The following is a 27,469-nucleotide window of genomic DNA, read 5'->3' on the forward strand; positions in this document are numbered from 1 at the left end:
AATAAGGTGAAATCCATCCCTGTGCAGAGGGCCAGCCCAAGGCTCACGCCCCACTCAAGCTCCATTTATGACTTGATTAAGTGGGGTTTAAGTGGGGCAGAGGCCTTGTGCTGAGAGCCTTTGCCAAAGGGTGAAGTTCACCTATAATGACCATAACAGCAGCCATGGTATGGCATTTTCATCAGCTTGCTTTGAGAAGGAGGAACAGACGCTTGGCAAAACTGACCATTCTAACTATGTCCCCTCCCTCCCATCACAAGGACAGGAATAACCTAGTGCAAACATTATCTGTTTCACATCTCCCACCCCTCCCTCTTGCTATGTAACATGCACAGATGCATGCTGACCTCTGTCCCTGCTGCTTTGTGATCATCACCTTAGGGCATACACATATAAATATCTGCCTGTTTACACATGCTCCGAGGGGGAATATTTTTGTACCGTTGATGTGAGTAGAAAACTACTGGGTCGGGTGAGCTGGGGGACAGATGTTCCTGCAATGGCCATGGCAACTGTCTGACTTATCATGCTTCCACCTTCGCTTTCATAATCGTCGATGGTGACGCAGCTTGGCCTTCCTCGCTGATTGTGAGTCTCTGCAGAGAAACACACGCACCTCAGTTAAACGGCGCATTCAAAGGTCCACTCCTCACAGCTCCTCTCTGTTGGTTTCATTTAACTGTCTGGTAATGGTCACTGAAAAAATTACATTAGACTGGTATTGCTAGCAAATGGGGATTTTCTCTCTCTCTCTCTCTATATATATAGTTATGTAAATCAAACATATGAGACTAAGGGGAAATTTTTCAAAAATGTCTAAGGAATTTTGGAGCTTAAGTCCCATTTTTGAAAGTGACCTAGGCACTATGGAGCCCAAGTTTCATTAAAAGTCAATAGGACTTAGGAAACCTAAGTGCCTAAGTCACTTTTGAAAATGGGATATAGACTCTTAAGATAATTAGGCCCTTCTGAAAATTTCCCCCAAAACCTTCACCATGTCATTTAACTTAAAGGGCCGAAATGCTCAAAGAAGTATGCTATATGTAGGGCCCTACCAAATTCACGGCCATGCAAAACGCGTCACAGACCATGAAATCTGGTCTTTTGTGTGCTTTTACCCTATACTATACAGGAGATCAGCATTTCTCAAACTGGAGGTCTCTATCCAAAAGGGGGTTGTGCGGGGTCACAAGGCTATAGTAGGGGGGTTGCATTGCCACCTTTATTTCTAAGCTGCCGTCAGAGCTGGGCGGCTGGAGAGTGATGGATGCTGGCTGGCCACCCAGCTCTGAAGGCAGTGCGGCAGCCAACAGCAGCGCAGAATTAAAGGTGGCAATACCATATCATGCCACCCTTATTTCTGCACTTCTGCTGGCAGCGGCACTGCCTTTAGAGCTGGGCTCCCAGCCTGCAGCTGCAGAGCTTCCTACAGCCAGGGGAGGTTCCTGGAAATTGGTCTGACCAGCCCCTAGGAGTGGCCCCTGCAGGGGAAGAGGAAGTCCCATCCCGCAATAGCCCAGCCAGGACCAGCAGCGGGAGCCTGGAATATGGTAGGAGCCCTTGGCCAGGACACCCCCAACCCTGCCCCTCCCCAGCTCCAGGCCCAGCGCCCTGGCACTCAGAGGTTAAAGGGGCCTTGGTCTGGCTGTGGGTGCCCAGCTCTGAAGGCAGCTCAACTGCCAGCAGCAGTGCAGAAGTAAGGGTGGCAATACCACAACCCCCCAACAATAGCCCTGTGACCCCCTCAAAAGCCCCTTTTGGGTTGGGACCCCCACGGTTATAACACCGTGAAATTTCAGATTTAAGTATCTGAAACTGTGAAATTTATGATTTTTTAAATCCTGTGACCGTGAAATTGACCAAAATTGACTGTGAATTTGATAGGGCCCTAGCTATATGCCAGACTATTTCATATCCAGCTTCCCCACCCTGGTCTGAAATAGCCCAAACATTTCGCCCTTCAGGACACTCTTGTCTGGCAAAACGTAGGAGAGCTGCTGAAGAAGAAAACATCAGGTAATGTGTAAAGGAACATGGGATTTTGGTTTTTTGGTGCTGTCTGTTGGTACTATTGTTACATTTATGGGGCTGTTGTCTCTTTGATTGGATGTATTTTTAAATACGTATCAGAGAGGCTTAGGGTGTCTAGATAGACACCTCTTCTTTTATTAGTCTAAATAAAATAAATTGTGCCTGCAAAATTTGCACATGGTAAAATTCTGCATCCACATGGGCAAAAGGACACATGCACAATGAATTACTGGTTTTGTGCAAACAAGTGGACAAATGCAGCTTTTATGCAAGGCAATTTTAAGCATACATTTTGCAGCTGGTAGCTTACTGTGCTCACTAGCTATCTTGCCGATCAATATTGTCTCATTGTTTCCTACACTCCCGGCCACCTTTCTGTAGCCACCAGTTGTCTTTAGTTTTATACGTAGATTTTAAGCTGGAATCGTTTTTTTATTCTCTTTGTATAGCACCTAGTACAATGGGTCCTGGTCCTTGACTAGGGCTCTTGGTCACTATGGTAATACAAATAATAAATAAATATTATACTTTGAAAATAGCAACACCACCACAACAGTTTGGTTGCTCACTCCAAAAGCACTGACTTAATGCGCTCAAAAGTTGGGAGTAATTCAACATGCATGCAAAGCCTGGTGCACAAAATACCTGTAAAATCATATAGCTGAGGCACGGTTTCCATGATCACGCCAATCAGAGGTAGATACAGCATAGCCACCCGGGCCTTTACCTGTGGGTCAGAGTACCGTGGATCGGAGTCGTGACTGGACAGTAAATTGTGTACCATATTGATGACCTTCTTATGCAATCCAAACAAACTGTTAAAAGAGAGTTGAGTCACAGGGATTGGTTAATATCTTGAAAGCAAACAATACTTTGTAACTAAGTACCTTTAAAAAAATCCTGTTTTTTATTTTTCACCTGGCATGCATATACACGTATCATTATGCAATATTTCTCAATCTCAGACTCATTTTGGAGACTGGCTTTTATGAATTCACTGACAGCTAAGTAGTAATTTTAACTGTAGCACAAAGAATGTAAATGAGAAAAACTCCTTCACTGACATACAGGTCTGCAGGTCCTTCAGAACTGATACAATGTGAGTGCCCCAGAATCCTTCTATTGAAGAAATCTACTTATGCTACGTTTGATGGATCAGGTCTTGTTTGTAGAATCTCACAAATTTACAACTGGAGAACTAATGGGATCACAACATCACAAGACACAAAAGAAAGGAACCTGAGAAGGGTCAGGGTTTTTAGTTTAGTTAGACTGTTTAAAACTTTGGTTTTTACTAATACCTATTTAACTGAAACTTCCGACAAGCACCTTAGGATAAAAATTTTCTTTATACGAGATTTGAACATGCCTGCCTCTTCAGCTGAAAAAAACTTGTCCCCAGTTCTCTGGTCCTCCAGGGAGTCATCTAGCAAAAAAAAAAAGGTGTTTGCTAACTTGAAACTGGAAAGTCTTTGAGATGTGTGGTCCCGATCTGTATTCCACATGTGGGGGCACATGGGTACCATGTGCTGGAGCCCAGGAATTCTAACAAGCAGTGTCTGGTGGCCCACCCATACACAGTAGTTCTCTTTGTGTTCCAGACTGAGGGCATAAGAAGTGGTGCAGGCCAATGCCTCTCCAGTTTCTCTTCTTACAGTGAATCCAGAAAGATCCGAAGCAGAAGGGATGGAGGGTGGGTAGTGGAACCCAGATAGGGACCACACATCTTGAAGAACTTCCAGTTACAGGTAAGTAACCTCCATTTCTTCTTCAAGTGCTGGTCCCTATATGTATTCCACACATGGGTGACTGACAAGAAGTCTTCAGACTGGAGAAGAGTGTGAGGAAGCTGGCAAGAAAGATGTCCAAAGGACTGCATCTGCATTGGAGGCTTGAACGATAGCACGTACTATTTTGTGAATGTGCAATTGGAATTCCAGATAGCCGCTCTGCATATGTCCAGTAACCGTTCTTCCTGCAGTGATACTGTAGAGGTAGCTTGAGCTCTGGTGGAATGTGCCCTTCCCCCGTCAGGTGAAGAGATATATGCTAATTGATTGCAGACAATGATGCATCCAGAAATCTATTTAAAGATTCTCTGAGAGGATATAGCTTGTCCTCACGACCTTTCCGCTAGGTCAAGAAATGGCCTAGGAGACTTTCGGATAGATTTGGTTCTTTGCAAGTAGAATGCTAAGGTATGTCTGATGTCAAGGGAATGAAGTTCTCTCTCCTCAGCAGAGACATAGGGTTTTGGGAAGAAAACAGGTAAGTGACACGGATTTCCAGAAGAACCTTGGGGAGAAATTTAGGATGTTATCGAAAAGAGACCTTTTCCTTGTGAAAAACAGTATATGGTTGAAAGAAGAACAGGAGTACTTGTGGCACCTTAAAGACTAACAAATTTATTTGAGCATAAGCTTTCGTGGGCTACATCCCACTTCTTCGGATGCATGGATGTAGCCACGAAAGCTTATGCTCAAATAAATTTGTTAGTCTCTAAGGTGCCACAAGTATTCCTGTTCTTTTTGCGGATACAGACTAACACAGCTGCTACTCTGAAACCGAGTATATGGTTGGTCTGCCATGAGGGCTCACATCTCACTCACCCTTCTGGCTGAGGTAACAGTCACTCAGAATGCAATCTTCATGGACAGGTGGGACATGGAACTTCTTGCCCAGGGTTCAAATGGTGGCCCAGGGAGTGCTGATAGTACGAACTGAGGTCCCACTGAGGAGTAGGTTTGACAATTGGTGAAAAGGTCCTAACTAGGCCTTTCATAAATCTCACTGTAATAGGGTGAGTAAAGATGGAATGTCCATCTACTAGAGGAAGGAAGGCACTGATCACTGCTAGATGGACCCGCAGTGAGAGCAAATGGCAAGACCTGAATGTTTTAAAAACAGAAGGTAATCTAAAACAACTGGGATACTTCCAGAATTTGGAGACAGCTGCTTATGCTGAACCCAGGTAGAAAAACGTCCCCATTTAGCTAGGCAGCAGGTTCTAGTTGAGTCTTTGCTACTTGGAGTAAGAATAGCTTGGATGGATGCTGAGCAAGAGCATCCTAGTTCTGATGCCCATCCAAACACCAGGCCATTAGGTGGAGTAGTTCTGGATTGGGGTCTCTGATTCTGACCCCTTCTTGAGTAAGGAGATCCGGGAAGGGGTAGATCCTGGAAGGAGGACAGATTGACATCCTCAGGAGCTCTGTGAAACAAAACTGTCTGGGCCAGTCCTGACAGATCTTTCTCAAGACCTTTGTAACAGGCAAATAGGAGGGAAGGCATGTCTGAGATTGTATGTCCACAGAAAAACATTGCCCTGGGAACCGCGACCCTTAGCTCCTCTGAGGCAGTACAAAGGAAGCTTCCTGTTCATTTGGGAAGAGATCCCACTGAGGTGCTCCCCAATGAGCGACTATCTTGCTCAGGATAGAGCTGTGTATCTCCCACTTGTGAGCTGCAGAGAAGTGCTTGCTCAGGTTGCCTGCTAAGGAGTTTTGGGCCCCTGGAAGGTGTGTGGCTTGGACAGCAATGCAGTTATAAATTATTTACAAATTTATTTACAGAGTATGATAAAAGCTGGAGAAATCTGTGGACACAGGGATTCCTTTTCAGGCCATGCAGTGGTAAGAAGGAACTGAGGAGGCGTCAGCGCGCACTGCCTCTAATATCCTCAGTCTGGAGCACAAGGGGAACTACTGTGCAAGTGCGGGCCAACGGACACGGCTTGTTGGAATTTCCAGACTCAGGAGCATGGCGTGCATGCGCAGCCCATGTGCGGAATACACATAAGGACCAGCACTCAAAGAAGAACAGGAAGATAAGGGTACATATTCCTGATATTTCTAATTAAAAAATTCCCCAAACAAACAGGAAAAACAAGAGCAAAAGAACCTTTCTGGCCTTTTTTATTCACTGTAAAGATGCAAAAGAGGACACAGTATACTTGTTTTCCCCTTTTGCAGGTCACCAGCAACATATTCCTTTTCCAATATGTAAGTTATTTTTTTCTTTGAACCTTAGGAGAGCCCCACTCTGGTCCCTTCCTTCAACACACTTTGGCAACCTCTGTGGCCTCAGTGAAAAGCAAAGAAATAGGAAAAACCCTTGGGTAGCTCTATAACAACTGCCTGCAGAGCAGATGCAGAACCTCTCTGTCGTCTATAGGCAACAAGCTTGACCCTCCTCAAGGTCCTTTGATCCAATCCATGAAGCAGGAAAGTTTCCATGCTCCACATCTTTGTATTACATGGCCCCCAGGATTTGACCCTTAGGTCTTAAAGTGACCTAGGTATTTCAGGCACCATATACTCTACAGCTATTACTAAGTCAGTGGACCTGGTTACAAAAGGCTACCATTTGTAGATAAACCTTGGATTGTCCACATTTTTAAACAGGTTACAAGGACATACTTAGGGGTGTTACCCCTGGTAGCTTATAGAACAACTGCATTGTAACTGGGTCTTCCAGCTTGGTTATATGTGCGGTGTCACTGGGACCTAACATAACTAGGGAGGAAACACTTAAAGTGTTAGGAAATTACAAACCACGATTAGAAAAAAGCTCTTTGCTATAATTGTAAAGAAACTGCCTTTATGTCCTGTTAGTAAAAGCTAAAGGAAAAACTGCCTTGGAGATCACAGGGTTACCCAGCTTATGTAACACAATCAAACTTTGTCTCCGCTCCACCACCACTTTCCATAGTTGGCATGAAGGAGATGGGAGCGGATATTTCCGAGCCATATCAGAGTATAACGAAGAAGATCTATTAGTCTTGCTAGCTGAGCTTGCATTAAACAGACCTCGCTGCCCACAGCTGGTCTCTTTGCCATCTCAGTCCTAGATTTACCCTATATTCAGGTGTTGCACAGTTGTATTATATGTTCTTTGTTTAATTGGGAACTGTCCCAAACATTGAGGGCCAGATTCTGATTCCCTTATTTGTGTTCCATAATACGTACCTTCCTCTACAATTCCACTGAGTCAATAGGACTCTTCGAGGAGGAAGGTGCTACCCAACTTGAGTAAGGGGATCAGAATCTGGCCCTTAGGCAATGAGCAACATCACCAACAAAGAAGACATTATGTGCTAAGACAATCCACCCAGGACTTGATTTGTTTGGACTTTCCTCTTCTGTCACCGCAGCACACTAGTTATCTCAACCACCTGTTACGCCTTGTCTTTTAGATTGTAATCTCCTTGGAACAGGGCATTGATTGTATGTTTGTATAGCTCCTAGCACAATGAGACCCCAACCTTTGAACACTAACACAATATATGGCAAACAATAATAGTAATAATACATTTAAAAGGTATTACTAAGTCTTTTCTGTACATGAATTATGAAGTTATTCCATGGAAAACACGTATAGTACAATTGAATGCCAACAGCTTGCATACAACAGACAGGATAATGGAACAAACAAGTTAAACAAGTCTAAGTTTCAATAACTTTATGTCATATACAGAGCTCAGAGGAGAACCCATGAATTTCCTATATAAAAGCAGTTAGCTATGCATCCTTTAATCCTTTCCCACTGCAGGGCAACGCATCTGGGAATAATTCTAAATTATTCCAGAGTACTGTGGCTGAAATAGATAACTTTTTAATGATTAGTGTAGTCTTAAATCCTGCACTGATAAGCTGTTCAAATCAGGAAATGTCTTACAGGTCAAATCCACAACTGGTGTAAATTAGTGTACTCCACTGATGTCAACAGAGCTACGCCAATTTACATCATCTGAGGATATGGCCCTTAACACTCTCCATAGGAGAGTGGTGGAATGCCGTAATTGCAACTTTGATGGAACTGGGGGAGAGTCCAGATAGTTTAAGCCCTAAAAGGTAGTCGAGTATTAATGGAAGAGGCGCGGGAGTAGGAGCGGTTTGTTTGTCAGAGCACCAGTGCGTGAATCTTGTCCACTTATGAAGATAGGTGGTACGTGTGGAATGTGTTCTGCTATGTAAAAGTACCCTTTGTACCTGGGCCAATGGGAGCTGCAAAGCCAGCGCTGTGGGCAGAGGCAGCGTGCAGAAATGCCTGGCCATGCCTCCGCATAGCAACTGAGAAAGGGGGATGTCGCTGCTTCCAGGGAGCCCCAAGGTAAGCGCCGCCCAGAGCCCGCCTCACTCCATCCAGTGTCCCAACCCTCTGCCCCCTTCCATACCCAAACTCTGCTGCTGCTGTGGTGGCCTGAGACTTCCCCAGCAGCGGCCGGTGTGCCTGGCGCAGGGGCTGTCTGAGCTGCCCCTGAGCCAGGCGCACCGGCCGCTGCAGAAGTCTCGGAGGTCACAGAAAGTCACAGAATCCGTGACCTCCGTGACAAACCCACAGCCTTACTTATGAGGGAAGATTGAAAGTATTGGATTTGTTTAGTCTGGAAAAGAGAAGACTGAGAGGGGACATGATAACAGTTTTCAAGTACATAAAAGGTTGTTACAAGGAGGAGGGAGAAGAATTGTTCCCCTTAACCTCTGAGGATAGGACAAGAAGCAATGGGATTAAATTGCAGCAAGGGAGGCTTAGGTTGGACATTAGGAAAAACTTCCTAACTGTCAGGGTGGTTAAGCACTGGAATAAGTTGTCTAGGGAAGTTGTGGAATCTCCATCACTGGAGATTTTTAAAAGCAGGTTAGACAAACACCTGACAATTAGGAAGTTTTTCCTAATGTCCAACCTAAACCTCCCTTGCTGCAATTTAATCCCATTGCTTCTTGTCCTATCCTCAGAGGTTAAGGGGAACAATTCTTCTCCCTCCGCCTTGGATACAGAGGGACCCAGACAAATTAGAGGATTGGGCCAAAAGAAATCTGATGAGGATCAACAAATGCAGAGTCCTGCACTTAGGAAGGAAGAATCCCATGCACTGCTACAGACTAGGAACCGAGTGGCTAGGCAGCAGTTCTGCAAAAAAGGACCTAGGTGTTACAAGAAGCTGGATATGAGTCAACAGTGAACCAGAAGCTGGATATGAGTCAACAGTGTGCCCTTGTTGCCAAGAAGGCTAGCGGCATTTTGGGCTGTATAAGTAGGGGCACTGCCAGCAGATCGAGGGACGTGATCATTCCCCTCTATTCGGCATTGGTGAGGCCTCATCTGGAGTACTGTGTCTAGTTTTGGGCCCCACACTACAAGAAGGATGTAGAAAAATTGGAAAGAGTCCAGCGAAGGGCAACAAAAATGATTAGGGGCCTGGAGCACATGATTTATGAGGAGAGACTGAGGGAACTGGGATTATTTAGACTGCAGAAGAGAAGAATGAGGGGAGATTTGATAGCTGCTTTCAACTACCTGAAAGGGAGTTCCAAAGAGGATGGATCTAGACTGTTCTCAGTGGTACCAGATGATAGAACAAGGAGTAATGGTCTCAAGTTGCACTGAAGGAGGTTTAGGTTGGATATTAGGAAAAACTTTTTCACTAGGAGGGTGGTGAAGCACCTAGGGAGGTGGTGGAATCTCCTTCCTTAGAGGTTTTTAAGGTCAGGCTTGACAAAGCCCTGGCTGGTATGATTTAGTTGGGGATTAGGTCCTGCTTTGAGCAGGGGCTTGGACTAGATGACCTCCTGAGGTCCCTTCCAACCCTGATATTCTATGATTCTTTTAGGAATGGTCTAGATAATACTTAGTCCTGTATTGAGTGTAGCGGATTGGACTAGATGACCTCTAGAGGTCTCTTCCAATCCTATGATTCTATGATTACTGGGCAGTATTCCAAACTCTGAAAATTTCTTGCTGCATAACCTTGGCAAACAACTTTAAAATATTCTATGTTTCACTTTATCCATCTGTAGTACAGCTATATTTACTGGTCTTACAGGGGAGTTGTGAGGCTTAATTTATAAAGTGCTTTGAGATCCTAAGATGAAAGGTGCTACTATACCTAAACCCAACATCAGCAGACATTTTCTTACTCTTGAAAATTATGTTCTTGCTACTGCTGCAAAAAAGCTACTTTCTGCAGCCTCCACAGCCAATTGAAGAGTACCATTGAAAGGCTCCAATGGGAGACTCTCATCCCCTCATTCTCAGCTAGGAGAATGTGCCTGTAAACGGGATTGGAGAGTCGGGGTTAAAAGAGATAGGAAAGGCGGCAGAACAAGTAGGCGGGGAGGATTCTCGGGCTGGAGGACTTGTTTCCTACTCCCACTCTCCTCTCAGATTATACATGTAAATTAACTCTGTTCATGGTGGTAGTTTGCTTGTGATCCACCATCTACTTAGATTACAGTAACCTCTTGGGAAAAAGTTAAAAACTCACCTTTCAGCATCAGGATCTAAAATGACAGCCAGCTCTGTTAACACAAGCCCTGCCAAGTAATGCTGCTGGCGGAAAGGCACAGACAATTCAAACATATTTGCAATCTTCTGGTCTTGGACATTTGTAGAGAATCCAGAACTCTGTTGAAAAACCCAAGCGTTAAAAGTTGTGTAATGAGCCACTGAGACACAGAAAGATACAGCTTATGAAATACAGGACAAGCCCTGTCCAGATTCAATAAAATCTCATGTCAGCCACTATTTCACTCATTTTTTGGCTACATATCTACTTATGTTACATGTAACTTCATTAACCCTTCAATAATTCAGAGTAGATGCATTTTACTTTTGTTCCCTTCTTAGTTAAGTATATGCATTACAAACCAGAGGATGAGAAAACAGTTAATCTGATGAGCAAGAGCAGGGCTACTGAGCAAGGCAATGTGTTTGCTGAGTAATGACTATTTTTTGCACATTCACTCTTTTGCACAGGATGGGTAAAGGTAGTAGAATGATGCGTTACAAAGGGTAGGTCTAAACTTACTTCCTGGTCCGGTGGTAAGCAATCGATCTTCTGGGATCGATTTATCGTGTCTTGTCTAGACGCGATAAATCGATCCCGGATGTGCTCGCCGTCGACGCCGGTACTCCAGCTCAGCGAGAGGAGTACGCGCAGTCGACGGGGGAGCCTGCCTGCCGCGTCTGGACACGCGGTAAGTTCGAACTAAGGTACTTTGATTTCAGCTACGTTAAGTTGCGTACCTTAGTTCGAAGTGGGGGGTTAGTGTGGACCAGGCCAAAGTGATAATAAATGGACCTTGGTTATTTTAATCATCACAGAAGATCAGCACAAGTCTGAATAAAAGCCTACTGTTCTTCGCTTCAAAGGAAAACGTTCTGCTTCACATTATGGCTAAAAGTTTAGGGTTTCAGAGACGCACTTTAAGCTTTCATTATGGCAATCCTAATATGGGTAATTTAGCTACAAGGAGTAATGCCAAGTGTGCTGCCCATAGGCCCCTCTAAGCCACTCTACCTGCATTGCCCGTATTTTTTAAATAAGTGATCAAAGAGGCATTAGCAGGAAAGGAACCTGAACATGTGTGTGACACACCTGTCTCTGAGATTTACTCCTAAGAACAAAGCTCAGCTTGAATTTCCACATGTGGCCTTTGCTGCTTTGCCTACCTGAGAAGTTGCCGAAGACACAGACGGTGAGGGAGATGCAGGTGGCGTGAGTAGGCTACAGGGTAAATTCAGGGTGACATAGTGCTCATGGCTGCAGATAATGCGGAGGAAGTCCAGCCTCAAGGATACAAGGATACTTGGATTTGGTAAGGAATAAAGCTTTGAAGACACCTGGCAAGAACAACACAAATTATACAGTTAATAGTAATGCAGCACACAAATGCAGCATGTGACTTCTGACATATCCTCCATCACCATGTTATACAGCAGGAAAGACTAGATTAAAGGGTTTTATAATGCTTTAGCTGTCATTAAACAGCAGTAAGACACACAACACTTCTCTGTAGTTTCAATTACAAGAGTCACATGGGGAACTGTACATTTAACATTTACCACAGCCGACAATGCTTATAACAATATAATATTTGCATAACAGGCATACTAATTACAATTACAAATTAAGTCCCATCTACTTCACATGTGATATTGAACTCCTATTGATTTCAGTAGGGAGTTGCACACATAAGATCAAGGAAAACACATCAGCAGGCTGGCTAGTCACACACATAGGTGCTGGAACTAGGGGTGCTGCCACTCCCCCTGGCTTGAGGTGGTTTCCATTATATACAGGGTTTACAGTTTAGTTCAATGGCTCTCAGCACCCCCACTATAAAAATGGTTCCAGCCCCCCCGGTCACACAGTAGGCAACATAGTTCAAATAATATTATCGTTCAGGCCATCTACTATGGAATGTTTCAATCTGTAGTAAAGATGAACCTGAAGCCCAGATCCAAATACCCCCAAACATCATGGATGCTCAGATCCAAATTTTGCAGTCAAGCCCCTTTCTAATCTCTTCCTCCATTACTCTGGTGGCAACAAGCATGGAGAGAGACTCCTCCCTCCCAGTGTAACTCCATCGACTTAGTGGACTAACTCCTGATTTAGACAGTATACCTGAGAAGGGAATCAGGCACAGAGCTGTAGAAGCATTAAAACACAAGATGAATGACACATCAAGCTAATTTTTTTTAAAGTCACGCTGATAATGGAATGTTGTGCTCCTGCTTTGCAGCTGGTCCTAAGGAAGTTACAGTTGTGTGGTGTGACACCGTATCCAGCTAATACATAACATTTCTCTGCATTTACCTGTTTGTAGCAGGCCTTAATAAGGCTAAAGACAAACCCTCTATCCATGATAGACAGCAGATCATTGAGGAAAAATGCAAGACTGGTGTTGAGCCTTTCAATCATTTCTGTATCCTGAACGGGGAGAACAAAAAGAGAAAATGCAAGGAAAAGAGCGCTGTTATATATGGTAACACAACAGTTTCAAATTAAGGCCCTGATCTATGCACCTGGATGGAACAAGCTGCAGAATTGGCCAGGGTGCAACTAAGTGCTTGCCATTACCTTCTGAAACCGAGAGACTATATCATTGGCAATTGTGCTGACCAGAGCACATATGTCATCCATAAAACGTTCCGGAAAACGATTCTTCCTTGGAGCATCCAGTTTGTCAGCAAAATACAAATGATGCACCATACTCTTCACCTACAGGAAACATATATTACTAGTAACGGTCATTTGTGGAAAGCATTATGCTATTAACAGTGGTGTCTGTTTTACTAAAAACCTGGATTAATCCTAAAATTAATGGGTTTCCAATTTGCTCACCATAAGCTCGAAGAAGAACCACGCCTGCTGTAAAGCTGCCTCCCGAACGCTTCCACTGCAGACGACCCACTGTAAGGCCAGTTCTTCATGAAAAAGCTAAACAGATTCAAATCCAAAGTTAGTCCTAGTATCCACGTTGGCTTGCAACACAATCCACGTGAAAAATGGAAGCACAACACATGAAAAATATGGAGAACAATGAGGATAAGCAAAATAATAAATGTTAATGCAACAGCAGTGACAATGTCCCTTAAAGGATCCCCCCAATTAACAATATAGGACGCTGCTATGATGTGTGAGGTGAGAAACAGCACGTCATTTTGGTCCAACATTAAAATTTAAGTGTTGACAATTTTCTTCCCTCCCAAAATATTTGTTGCTCAAATTAGTTTAAAAATCTACCTTTCTGCCTGGTCAGATTCTTGAAGTAAAAGGGAGTAAAAAGGGGACATATAAAGCAATTTGTACACAACTGTATATTTATTTTGAGAAAGAACTTTAGCAAAATGGTACATATGGGAAAAATAAACCATATTGTGCTAACAGCCACCTTCTTGCTTTAGTTTAAATTCCCAGAAAGAACAAATCACAGACTAGTAGAAGTCACTGGTGTTGTTTTTATTATTCAAAAAGTCAACAGATTTTGTGTCACTGGCATTATTTAGGAGTAGATTCTTACCTCCTTTCAATGGGCGTAAATCCAGAGTAAACCCTGACTTCACTAGAGTTACACTGGATTTACACTCATGTAAGTGAGGTCAGAATCTGGCCCTCAGTGTTAAATAGCTAACACATTTTAATTCATTGTATTAGAGCAAGTCATTTACATAATCCAACAGCAGCACTAATATTTTTTTAAAACCTATAGTAATTCCATCTAAGCAACAGGAACATTCATCAGACAAGCCTCTCCTGCTATTTTTACTCATCCTCATTCACTGAGTCAGGACATTTTATATTTGCTAGTGATCTAGTATAGAGAAGTGCTCAGCAAAAGCAGTTCCCCAATGAACTCTGAAAATCAGGCCAAAATAAAAGATAGACAACCATGTTTCAGAATGACTCGACCTCCATGCCCCACGATATCAATTGTCTTCACTGACATCTACCTTTTTAGTTGGTAACCGTCCTGTTAATGTTTGTAAGAAACTTGACGTCTCTGTGTGCGAAGACATACGATTACAACTTCGATCTGTAGCCTACGGAGTGGAGATGAATGAATGATGACAGCACATTAAAGTTTGCTGGGGATGGTTTCTGCAGCTCAAGGACAATGCACATTTACAAAATACTGTTTAACAGTAGATTTCACAGGTTTTTACACCTTCCCCCCTTCTCAAACTCTTAGCCATCTGTTTAAACAAACAGAGTGACAACAATAAAAAGCATTGTTGTGGTTTGGTTTTTTTTTTTTTTTTTTTTTTTTTTTTTAAGATTTACATGTTCTTTAAATAAAAGCATGTTTTATGCACAAAGACATTTAATGCTGCAAAGCATGAAACTTTTCCATACTTATATTCTGTCAGCATGCAGATGTCTGGAATGTAACATTTTTATATGTTTCAGTGTCATACCTCTCAATCTACCAGTCCAAATGAGTGGACGCCCCCCCCAAAATGACCCATCTATTAGTACAGGGAATTAGAAAATTACATGAGATTTTTTCTTTTAGCACACACAACTTTATCCATAAACTCAATTTCAGGATTCAACACTTCTGATGGAAATAACTTGCCTTAATGCAAGTTAGTTCAGACTAGATTTGTGTGGGAGGGAGGTAAATTTAAGTTTACAAGGAAGGAAAGTTGAGAGGTATGTTCAAAACAATCATGCAGTGTAAAGCAACAGGCAACCAGGGTTAAATAAGTGAAACCTATCTTATGTAAGCCACTACAAATTTCATACTTTGCAACACAGAACAGATACAGCTGCATCTTATGAATCATTGCTTCCAGTACTTCGTTTTGGTTTAATTATCTCTCATTCAAACATTCACATTAAAAAGGAAGGATCAATTGAATATGAAGGATACTAAATGCTTTATGAAAATGGTAAAATGGTTCACGACGTTAAAACAAAAAGCAAACATGATGCGGCATAAAATTGTGATCAATGTTCCCATTAAAAAAATGTGCTTCACCTAAAGTAGAAACTAATGTTAAAAAACAACAACAAAGGAAAGGAGCTGTAGCATCTAAATTTCACAAACCAGCAACTACTGAAATGAAAGGAAGGGGACACTGTTTATGCATTTTTGGGGTTTTCATGCAGTGTGGAGGGGAGGGAGGAGGAGAAGTACTAATTTTAAAATAAAAAATAAAAATCACTAACTTTTCAAAGATTGAAAAAAGCAAGCCACCAAAACTATAGTATACACTTAAAGGGAGATGTTCTTTAGGGAAAGATCAGCCAATAAAAAACAAAAACAAAAAAACCAAAACTCTAATGTAGACACCACCTGTGTTGACTCTGCACTTGGACTGGGGTTGGATCCCCATGGGGCAGCTTTGGGACCACCAGTGTTTACCCAGGAATTGGAGCGGTCTAAACCCTGGGCATATAATAGAAAGCAGTTGGGAAAGGAAAGACATATTACATGTTGCATGCCACACAGTAGTCTAATTTAGAGATATGCAGTCCTTAAAAGAAATCAAAATGTGTTTAACACACGTCACCAATTAGTACTGTTAAAGCAACCTGAATTCTCAGGCATGTGTTGAGAAATTTTAGTCCCGAAGGTTATTTTTATTATTTTTCAATCACACAAACACAACATTAACATTGCTGAGAGCATCTGTTCAGGCTACACCTGTTGTATTTGTACTCTCCATGCACCAAAACCATTATGAGACCAAATATTGCTCTTACTTACATCTTGAGTAAATCCAGTGACTTTAGTGGAGTTACTCCAGATTTATACTGATGTAGCAGAACAAAATCTGGCTCATAGATGATGGGAACCACAAAAGGTGGTCTGTGAGGTTTCTATATTTCTTGAGCCAGGCTATTTGCCATACAGTGTTCATAAACCCCACAAGTCCTATTGAGAAATGTATGAGCTCTGAAGAGACATCAAAAGAGCTCTCAGACATTTGCATGTTCACAGCAAAGAACACTAACATTCTGAAAAAAATAGTGCTAGGCACTAGATTTCAACAAGGACCAAATGGGAAAAAAGGTGTTTTTTCTAGACCCAAAGCTATATTTGAGATATGACATTTTGAAAAATAAAAATAGGCTTTTCATAACATGACAATTTTTTTTCATATTTTCATATGTTGGAGAAAAAAAACACCCATCTAATTAATATGGAATTTGTTCCCCAAATCCTCCTCCACCAAGAGACCATGCATACAACATTTCAGGTGGAAAAGAATTATGTTTCCACTCATTAGTCCCAAGAAAGTTAAAGAAAAGGTAGGAGCAGACAAAACTGAGCTCATTCCAGAAACTGTTTTACATCATCAGTTTGATTCAAAGACTATTGAATGCGATGGGAGCCTATTAACGCCAAGGGGCTTTGGATCAGATCTTATGGGATAATTACTACATACATAGCTCCTCATAACATTCTCAAATGAACTTCAGTCCTCACCTGGGAGAGAGGACTTTTCAATCTCCATGCCAACTTTGCTTAGATGCCCAGAAAAGGTGCAGTTTAGATGCCAGCTATGATGGTGGTTTTTGAAATAGAGACTTTTGTCAACTACAAACTGGATCCAGACCACCAATTCATTTCTCACAACCCATTAAAAACTCACACCAAACTTGAGTCCAGATTTAAACCAGTATCCTTGAGGTTATGCTATTGAGCCATCCAGTATGAGAGAGCACAGCGTTGTTGTAATTTTGCTCAAATAGACTCAGTAACAAACAGACAACACAAACTGGAAAATGTTGTTTTGTTCTGAATTATGATTCAGCAGAAACGAAGAAAAGCCCTGATCATGCAAAGGCACAAGCTTAATTTTACACACTTTGAGTAGAAGTCAAGGGGACTACTTGCAGTGAGTCAAGCTAAGCACATGTCCTGATCCTGCAAACACCTAAGCACATAACTTTGCTCACATGCACAGTCCTAATGACTGCAATGTAGATCAAGTGACACATGGACTTACGTGTTTACAGGAGTGGGAGCCAATTTTGTTTTATATTGGAAAGTGTAGAAGCCCCTCCCCCTGTCACAATGTATAGAATTGAGAGTTTCCTCTCCTTTCAAGGAGGAGTAAATATGAAGTACATACAACTTGTTAAATTCCAGGCAATGACTGAGGTCCCAGTCCTGTAAGAGGATCTGTGTGGGTGCATCCGCTTGCTTGTGCAGATCCACTAACAGGATTATATTCAAGCATTATATTCATAGCAGTCAAAAACCGGATATTTTCTGTTTTTTTCCCCAGCATACTTCCAACAATTTAGGAAATCTACATATTTTTATTACAAGCGCAAAATGGTATAAAGGCTATTTTTGGCAGATGCCAAATTTGCTTCAAAAATAATAAGAATCCCAAAATAGTGAAAGACAGAGATTAGTATCAGATCCAAAACCTTCTGCATTATGTTGATCCAAAGCAATCCTTAAACACTGTAAGAGAGATAACTTAAAAGATTTTTAGAATAAAATCAGAAATATGAGTCAGTGATGGCTTAAATGGAATCTACCAGATAACCCACACAACAGATAACAAATATAAGGGTTTATTCCAAACAATTAAATGAAACAAACAAAATGATGGGTGCTTTTTAAAAATAAAACACCTCTCATGATTGGTCCTATTTTCAAGTGAAGGCTCTTTAGTAGGATGGTCACTTGCTTAAATCATTATTTGGGTATGTACAAATGGTATTTTGCACCTATGTACCACTTTCAGCATTTTATGAAGACATCTATATTTTGACTATTGGATTTGATAGATTTAAATGTAATTATTTTTCTTAGATTCTGTATATTCATATCCAGCCTAGTATCTGCTGACCAAGCTACTGGCAAGAAATATTTCCATTAACAGTAGTCTACACATTAGCTTTTTAAGCACAGAGTATGTATCTGGAAGAAAATCTCTTTCCATTTTCTATTGCCACATTATTCACTCAGTCAGCACATGGAAAGCATCGAATATCCTGTGTAAATTCCACATGCACATCGCTCCCCTGGGCGTTTCACAAAAGGTCAAGGTTGTTTAATTAGTGAGACATCTTAGTGGATCTTTAAACTTTTTAAAATCTTCTAGTCCTTGCTTTATTTATTTATTTTAAATAATGATTCACCGAATAGAACTTATCTTGTCTTCTGTCTGGTGAGAAAATTACATTTTTAGTCATTCAAAAATCAGTGACATCTCTGTCTCAGACCAAAGCCTCCCCTGCCTTTCTTTGAATACAGGATTGACAAATGTCAAACTGACCCAGGTTGGTGACTTTACTAACAAACTTGATTAGTTGATTTTTCAAGGACTGGGGGTAAAAGTTCTTTCAAGATAATCCATGCTGGAAGAATGAAGGGTGGTGGTACTGGTGGGGAGGGGTTGTGACACTTTATACCAGAGGAGGGCCAGAGAATATATATAAAATAAAAAAGAGTCCTGCCCTCTCAGCCACCATGTCTTTACAGGGAACACTTGTCAGGAGACAGGGTAATATCTGAATATGTTTCTCTCTCCTCTTAGGGGTCTTTAGCAAGTCAAATAGAAACAGTGGCATGTGTTCTGGGAGCAAGATGCCAGCTACTTTCCCAGCATAGGGAAAGACACTGAAGGGGTCATCAGTAAGGATGAGTGAATACAGATTTCTTTTTGAAAGGACAAACACGTTAAAGTTCCTTCTTCATTTGTTTTAAGATTGAAGAGAAATGTGGAGTTTCCTAGGAGCCTTAGTTGTGCAATCGTACCTTACTTCCAATGATTGACCGTACTTCATCATCTGGTGAGGTCGGAGTCCCAGATATATCCGGATTGCTGTTACTAAGACTCCTTGAGCGATTCAAATTAAGGCTTGCTGGTCGGACAGCTGATCGAGCCATAGTAGCATAATGCACGGATCCCCCCAAACCACCGGGACCTACAATTTCACACAAGAGAACATCTTGTAATGTTATAAATCATGGCCACAGAGTGGCTGCTTTGCACCAGTCTGCTGCTGCAAAGCGTCTGCATACCTGGTGGATCCGGGCAGCAGGGGACTCCTCCGATGGCATAGGGTAGCTGTAGCAGCTCCTGTGCCATCCCCACACCTGGCTCTCCAGTATAGGGGATGTGGCTGGGAAAAAGGGGGCATGGTCAGAACGCCATTCTGTCCACTGATCCCTGACTATTGGAATGGCCCCTGGGGACTGTTGGCAACTGGTGTAAGATAAAGCAGCCTTCAAGCTGCTCTATCTTGTGCCTGGAAGCATGCTGATATTTGGCAGCCCCAAGCCTGGGGGGGGAGGTGTCACAAAAATGGCTTAATGTCACATTAATTCCACTCCAGTTTTGTGTCAAGCCCAGTCTGTCCAATCTGGAGCATATGAGCTTATGTGCACATTCACAAAAGAATACATTTACTCCCAAAAAAGAAATCTACTGCTACGTATGCTTTGCAGTTATATAACACTGCCCATCTGACACTCAACACACCTTACAAACATTAACTGATTAAGCCTTCGAAGTAGGCAAGTACTATTAAACCCTTTATACAGATGGGTCCACTGAGTCATACAGCAAGCTAACGACCAAGATGTAACCCACCAGGGATGGTTGCTAGCACCTGTTCTAAACAAGGAACAATATTCTCTCTCACATTCAGCTATGTATAACAAAGCTCTTTCACCAAACGCAATTCCAATTTCTCAATAAAATGTGTTTTAAAAACAAGAAGTGGAGATACCTGGTGAAGGTGAATTGGGATAGGTATTTGGTAGACGAAAAACGTAATAAATATAGGAAGTGAGAAGGTTGTTTCGGCCATGCTGGTCCTGGTTTCCTTCTAAGTTTTTGTGGAGTCTGTTTATGATTGATGCCATCGCTTCAAAAGATGCTTGACCCAGGTTAACTGAAAGAAGTAAGGTGAGAAGTTTGGTTATAAGAGTTCAGCAGTACCTGTGATCACACTATAAATGCTCATTCCATTCATCGCTTAAAAGATAAACAGCAGAGCAGGTCATAAAACAGAAAAAGTTTCTTATGAAGTATTTTACTTGAAATTTGGACCAGCTCTAACAAACAGTTTAAGGATCAGATACGAGCTGTAGTGATAAGCCTCCATTTGGTTTAATATAAAATTTAATGATGTTAGGGCTCAGTCCTAGAACACTGGAATCAACTGAAGTTTTGCCACTGATCGCAATGGGAGCAAGCTCAGGCCGCGAGTTAATGAAAAGATAAAATCCTCGGGATGTTCACAGCATTCTTCTCCATTAACAGTTTTGCTGCAGTCAAGCTGCAACTGAAGTATGAAATGTAGCAACAAGAACTGCCCAGTTCTGTATCTGAACCGGTTATGTTCTAAAAATGAGTACACAGAAAGCCTAATGTGACTATAGGCTAACAAGATATGGGCAGACCCATGTTTGTAGCTGGAACCAGTTTATGACCATAGTTATTTAAAAGGCAGCCCCCAGTTTCATGAGCCCAAAACAAAAGACACTTGTGGAACAAGAGAGCTTTTTTCAAAAATAGAGCCACTCTTCATGTTTCAAAAACACACCCTTTCCCAAACAAATAAAAAAGAAAATGATTAGTGATTTTCAAAGACATTTAGGGGCTTTTGACATATCTTCCATTATGTCTAAATTCATTAGATTGCTTTGAAAATCTCAACTTATAGTTTTAAACAATGAGGGCTCGAATATCATTTTCATGTAAGACCTCTTTATACTACTAGAGTGGTCTAATAAGGCTTAGTGCAAATGAGAATCAGGTCCTAAGATTTAAAATGGTTACTATTTGGTATGCTACGTTTTAATAAGAATGGGCCAAATTCTGCTCTCACTTACACTGATATAAATCCAAAATAACTTCAATGACGACAGTGTTGGATCTCTAAAAGCAGAATAGGACCCAATGCCTGTACTATATAAGCTGACATTCACACTTGAAATCCTTCCTCCTTTTAGAAGACAAGCTGAATCTCAGAACTGGCATACAATACATATCACTGCGCAAATGGTGCAGAGGTCACTCTAGTTAATTTTCAAGTCTATTTCACCTACATCATCAACCTCATCCAAAGTGTATTAATTCTATTCCTGTCTATTCAAGATATCATACCTACATACAGCATGGGTAAGTATCTACATGACCTCAGAGCACGAGTCTCATTCACTTTCAAAGGCAGCCACCAGTAAATTCCAGCTGTATATATTTATTGTGGGTGCTCCAGGAGTGAAAAGTAACTTGCTTATCAGAAGCACAGAATACCTCAACAAACTTGCTCACTTATTCCATCTAATCAAACAATCCCCTGCGCACACTGTGGACAGTAACTACAGCAGTAGCTTCTTCACCTGTGGTTGAACTGTAGGACTTTAAATACTGACAGATTCCACTAAGTGCTCAATTATACCATTAAAGCCCAGCCCATAACAGAGAGCTGTGTGGAGCTGCATTGCTTGTGGTGGAGGCAAAGGGTGGAATTACTGCTGGCAGGATCAGATTCATAATGACTACATTATGAGGAGGGGGTTGGACTAGATGACCTCCTGAGGTCCCTTCCAACCCTGATATTCTATTATTCTAACTAGATAAGTTCATGGAGGATACGTCCATCAACGGCTATTAGCCAGGATGGACAGGGATGGTGTCCCTAGCCTCTGTTTGCCAGAAGCTGGGAATGGGCGACAGGGGATGGATCACTTGGTGATTACCTGTTCTGTTCATTCCCTCTGGGGCACCTGGCATTGGCCACTGTCGGAAGACAGGATATTGGCTAGATGGGCCTTTGGTCTGACCCAGTATGGCCGTTCTTATGTCCTTATGAACAAACAGCATCTAAATCTAATCTTAGCTAGGCCAAGATTTTTCAAGGTGACTAAGGATGTTGGGGGTCTCAAACTCTAGGTGCTCAGCTTGGTGACACCTTAATAGGTCCTGGTTTTCAGACAGTGCTGAGCACCCATCCTCTGAAAATCAGGTCTCTTTAAGCATCTTAAATTGGGCATCATAACTCATAATAAGGGTGACCAGATAGCAAGTTGCAAAATCGAAACACTTTTTTACAGGGGGCGGGGAAGGGGGAATAGAGTTGCGTATATAAGACAAAACCCCTAACTTCAGGATGTCAGGTCACCCTACTCATAAGTCACTTTGGAAAAATCTTGGCGTTAGATATTTCTAGTATGTATCACTACAGATCCAGATGCCAGCATGTTTTATTTTGAGGATACATTGTATATTTCCATTCCTAAAATGTTGGCATGAATATGGGACTGTTTTAATTTCTACGTAAATATAATAAAGTTGAAAGCGTCAGTTTATCAACTGTGTTTGTATAAAACTTCAAGAAAATACCTATTTGGCCTGCAATGACAGGAGGTCTCACTACCAGAAGAATCAGCTTGTCAAGCAGGAGATGAAGAAATCGCACTACCGGCTCCAGCTGAGATGAATTTAAAGCTGAAATGCTGCTCTTCAATTCATTTTCCAAATTGTTCTCCATAATTCTCATGTCTCCTATTCGCACAGGAAACATGTGCTCGTCCAGAGCATGAACAAGTGCAAAGAATTTGTCGAGGTAAGGGTCCTACACACAAATAAAATGATATTTATAAATGTGTTACTTTCAAAGTCTCAATGGATCTATCTTAAGTAACCCATTCATTGAGGATTTATCAACAAAACAAAAAGCACATGCAAACCCCCACCTCCAACCACATCACAAATAAAATAACACAATATATAAAAACATCCAAAAAGAAACCTGGGACTTCAAAATAAAATATGTGAAGTATTTATTAGTCAAAAGGAGTGCAGTTTCATGTTGTAGTTCAAGTACAACTGGAAGAAGACACATTTAGGAAAGGAAAAGAAAGATAAACAGGAAAAAAATGAAAATCTGAGATCTGAGTAGTACACTGTATCTAAAATTACAAGGATATAGGCCACAGGCCAAGGAGCTGAAAGTGTTGCAGGCCGTTCTGTCCTTAGGTATGCACCCAAAACTCCCACTGACCTCAATGGCAGTTATCAGGATGCACTGTCAGCAGAACTGGGACAACGGTTCTGTTTTCAGTCCTCTCAGAACTTTACATCCCTTGTTACTTTAAGCTTTCATTGAAATTGACGTGAGTTTATTACACATTTATTACAAGTGGCAGATTCAATGTTGCCATTGTCAAATGACTATCAAGCTACATGTGTGACTAAGTCCGCTATTAATAGTTACCTGTGTGTGGATGGATGATACGGCAACAACTTCTACATTGAAAACTCCTTTGTGATTATCTACCCACTTCATTCCAGGAAGGGGCACCTATAGGAAGTTAATAAAATCATTAACTCATGTAAGACACCTCAGGCATTACCTGTAGGAAAAGAGAAAGCACCTCCTTTGTAGAGCTAAGGTTCTTCTAATTAAAATACTAACTCAATTTTACTGTCAGATGATACACACAGCACTTTTTAGAGTTAACAGTTTTCAAGAAATAGCCTAAGAATTTCAAATTTTTCTATAGCTTTTTCCTTGTATCTTCTTCTGAGGGATTTCAGCATGAGCAATAACTGACCTCTGGAGAAAGCACAGAATAAGCCTGTGGTGGTTTTTCCAATGAAACAGGTAGGCAGAACTGACCAGTCTTCAAACGTCCATTTTGAAGCATTGGTATCCACTTTAAGAGGGGGGGAAAAAAACAACACAGTATATTGAGTCCTACAGGGCTGAATTTCACAGCAAACATTTTCTGGATGGAAACATGGCTAATGTGTGATTAGTGGCCATTCTAGACTTTTACAAGTTGAAGCACTATTCAAATTATGTCATATTCATAATGGGGGGAGGGATAGCTCAGTGGTTTGAGCATTGGCCTGCTAAACCCAGGGTTGTGAGTTCAATCCTTAAGGGGGCCATTTGGGGATTTAGTTGGGGATTGGTCCTGCTTTGAGCAGGGGGTTGGCCTAGATGACCTCCTGAGGTCCCTTCCAACCCTGATATTCTATGATGTGACAATGCTGAGTAAAATAAAAACAAATACATTATCAATATATCCTGCTTTGGATCAAAATTTGATTTTGTTGAAAGAAAGATGCTTACAGTGTATCCAACCGGCGTCTCAAGAGGAGTGTTTTGTTTTTGTTGGCAACTGACATGATAGAAAGTAAAAAGCAGGTGGTGATGATCAGTTAAAGTGGCAGGGAGTTTAATTTTGATTTCTTCATGAAAATCAGGCGATCTGTTTAGAAACAAAATCATCAACTCAGTTACCAATTCAAATTCTGTAATTAGGATTATTACTGGCATTCAGATAAACCATGCTTGGCCTGGTTGCTTCACCTTTATTTTTTCCAAAATCCTTTTTAGACTGGCTTAGATTGAACCCTTTGTGCAAAGGAGGAAATAAATGGAGTACCTCAGAGGATTACAAGTTTTACTTTCTGATCAGTGTTTGGAAAAATATATTAGCTCAGACAATATTTGTACTGGTCTGCCAAAAGTTGTCAGAATACATTGGGCCTTAAACATGGGTGTCATCTTTTTGAACAATTAGAAAAAGTATTTTTGCTATTTCATTGAACAGTACATCAAATCTGATTAAAAAATAAAGTCTGGAAGCTAATTTAATATTTTATCACGCTGCATTTCTTCTCCCATCAAAGTCTGAGTGAATGCTAGATTCCCATGCTGCTGCTGTTGTCATCTGCAGTTCCTGTTTCCAAGTTCAAGAGGCGCTCTAGAATCTAGTGAGCCAATTAAGGACAGTTCACAAAGCACGTAAATGGGTGTTTCACTTGAAGCACATGAGCCTTGTGCTACTCACACCATTAAAGTTCACTCTGTGCTTAAGGGATTTGCTGGACGGAGCTTAATGTTTTATGCCATTTGAAAGCTGAGTTTTCCAGGTTTCTGATTCTGGCTGGGATTTTTAAGGGGATGTCTTTCCTGCAGAGTTAACGTGGGATCTTACTCAGGTATTGCTGCTAACCTCATTCCCATTTACACACAGAACCCCCTCACCTGATCTGGATGGTGCTTTAAGCCTGGGCTAGTTGGCCAGGCTGGAGCGACAGGTTAAAGCCTGAGTGCTGCTTTCACTCAGGTTAGTAACCCACTCATGCTGCAGTGCAGATGCAGGCTAAATAACTCGAGTGCTGATAGTCTTCCAGTGCCTTCCCACAATTCCCCCATGTGCCCAGAGGACAGACGAGTTCCCCACAATTCACATAGAGCAGCTCAGTTTATGGCACTACAAAGAACCATAGGATGTGCCCTCAGAAATCTTAGCAACACACATGGGGGAGTGCAGCACCAGTGAGAACACAATAATTTGAGTCTGGCTTTGCAGTGTGGCTGTTTACACTCGGGAATAGACTAACCTGGGTGCCAATCACCAGAGTTAATCCTGCAGTGAATCCAGACCCTAAGAGAGTGAGGTGCTCACCTCCTCGTGCCGTTGTTTTCAACCTGAGATTCGCAGACCTCTAGCGGTCTGCAGACTATGTCTAAAATTTCCAAAGGGGTCAGCACCACCACTTGAAAATTTTTAGGAGTCCACAAATGAAAAAAGGTTAAAAACCATTGTCCTAGTGAATTTCACTGGAATTTGGGCACCTTAGGCTCCTTTGAAAATCTTAGGTTTTAACAGCATTTGTTATAGCTCTAACCATTCTAGAGACTGTGGCTTTGGAAAGAAGGTCAGAATTGAAATGGGGAAGAGGTACAAGGGTAATCAGAATGATCTGATTTTTAACATGTCCTATGTCTTGTGAACCATAAGAAATGGAAATGAAGTCTACACATTTCTGGAAGGCCATAACTCTAGGCTGTACAAGTATATATAGCATATATTGTTAGCCCCCGTTGAATGAGAGATATTAAATAGTGCCTGTTGGAAAATCTTCATAAAAATATTCCCAATTTTTGATTGACTAATATTAAACATTAAAATGCTCACAGGTCCTTTGGACCAACAGCACTATTTCAGGAATGGTCCAGAATTTAAACCATACATTCCTGGACCTCATGCCAGCTCAAGCTGGAAGCAGATCTATAATTTATCAGCGTTTTTGCTCATTTTCATAAATATCTTTGCGTTCAACAAAGCATTTTTCCTGTCTACTAATAAAAATAATTAAAAGTATGCTTTATTCTAAAAAGGAAATGAATAAATGAATTTGCTTTCTAGAAATATAAAGGACAACTGGAGTACTACATAGACTTCTCCTGCCATCCATCTCCACCCTCTGACAAACAGAGGCTAGGGACACCATTCCTTACCCATCCTGGCTAATAGCCATTAATGGACTTAACCTCCATGAATTTATCTAGTTCTCTTTTAAACCCTGTTATAGTCCTAGCCTTCACAACCTCCTCAGGCAAGGAGTTCCACAGATTGATCTGTTATTTAATTGTTTTTGAGTGAATGCTAATAATTATAGATTAGGTCAATTTTCAAATGAGATGTTCATTCTATTTTCAGCAAAAAGCAAGCACATAGATCTGGCATGAAATCCTTGTAAAGCATCCACTGACTTCAATGAGGCCAGGATTTCATGCTTGATTTTTGTATCAAACTACCAATTGTTTGCTTATTTTAAGTTAGAACCATACGGAATACAATTTTCACTAACTTTATACATTGCAATCAGAGTCCAACCTCAGTCCCACTGAAGTAAGAGCCTTGTCCTTCAGTGCATATCTGTAAATGCAAGAGGTTGTGAACAAATGCAAAACTGGGGCCAACTTGTGCAATCCTTACTCAGGTGAGTACTCCTTGCCTCAGGTAGTGCCACTGGCTCTAATGGGACTATTTTCATGAGTAAGGACGATTAGTTTGAGTAAGTGTGTCTGAGTCAGAACTTTGGGCTCAAAACTGCAAGCTACCAAGTACTCTGAGCATGTGCTTAACTTCAGCACATAAATAGTCCCCATTGACTGATATGCCTAACTTTATGCTTGTGCTCAAGTGTTTCACTGGATCAGGCTGGTGTGCTCAGTGTCTTGCAAGAAGGAACCTTTTAGGATTCGATTCACCTCTCACATCAGTTTTACACAGAATACTCCTGATTTATACCCCTAGGAGAGCAGACTCTGGCCCTCAGTCTCTATAAAAGTACAACTGGAGTATTAGGTGCTGTCTTTATTTTTTTATATATGATAAGCACTGAGTGTATTGTCAGT

At 41.5% G+C, this 27,469-nt stretch overlaps 1 protein-coding gene across 6 annotated transcripts in view; it reads right to left on the reverse strand.

Moving 5' to 3' along the window:
* The window catches only part of DOCK7 (dedicator of cytokinesis 7), a 151,299-nt gene that overhangs the window by 35,975 nt on the left and 87,855 nt on the right, over window positions 1-27,469 (reverse strand). For 3 of the 6 annotated variants that reach the window (XM_065409523.1, XM_065409524.1, XM_065409525.1), the window contains exons 17-31: window positions 24,386-24,524; window positions 23,862-23,963; window positions 23,522-23,608; window positions 22,648-22,879; window positions 20,027-20,191; window positions 19,050-19,219; window positions 15,621-15,713; window positions 14,272-14,361; window positions 13,163-13,258; window positions 12,899-13,039; window positions 12,635-12,748; window positions 11,485-11,655; window positions 10,298-10,437; window positions 2,677-2,846; window positions 442-596 (exon numbers count right to left, since the gene is read on the reverse strand). In XM_065409523.1, coding sequence (XP_065265595.1) covers window positions 442-596; window positions 2,677-2,846; window positions 10,298-10,437; window positions 11,485-11,655; window positions 12,635-12,748; window positions 12,899-13,039; window positions 13,163-13,258; window positions 14,272-14,361; window positions 15,621-15,713; window positions 19,050-19,219; window positions 20,027-20,191; window positions 22,648-22,879; window positions 23,522-23,608; window positions 23,862-23,963; window positions 24,386-24,524 — 2,065 coding nt within the window. The remainder of the gene's footprint in view (window positions 1-441; window positions 597-2,676; window positions 2,847-10,297; window positions 10,438-11,484; window positions 11,656-12,634; window positions 12,749-12,898; window positions 13,040-13,162; window positions 13,259-14,271; window positions 14,362-15,620; window positions 15,714-19,049; window positions 19,220-20,026; window positions 20,192-22,647; window positions 22,880-23,521; window positions 23,609-23,861; window positions 23,964-24,385; window positions 24,525-27,469) is intronic. The other 3 variants (XM_065409526.1, XM_065409527.1, XM_065409528.1) reach the window with 1 other exon arrangement.

This window comes from Emys orbicularis, chromosome 8 (assembly GCF_028017835.1).
Source record: "Emys orbicularis isolate rEmyOrb1 chromosome 8, rEmyOrb1.hap1, whole genome shotgun sequence".
NCBI classification, from domain to species: Eukaryota; Metazoa; Chordata; order Testudines; family Emydidae; genus Emys; species Emys orbicularis.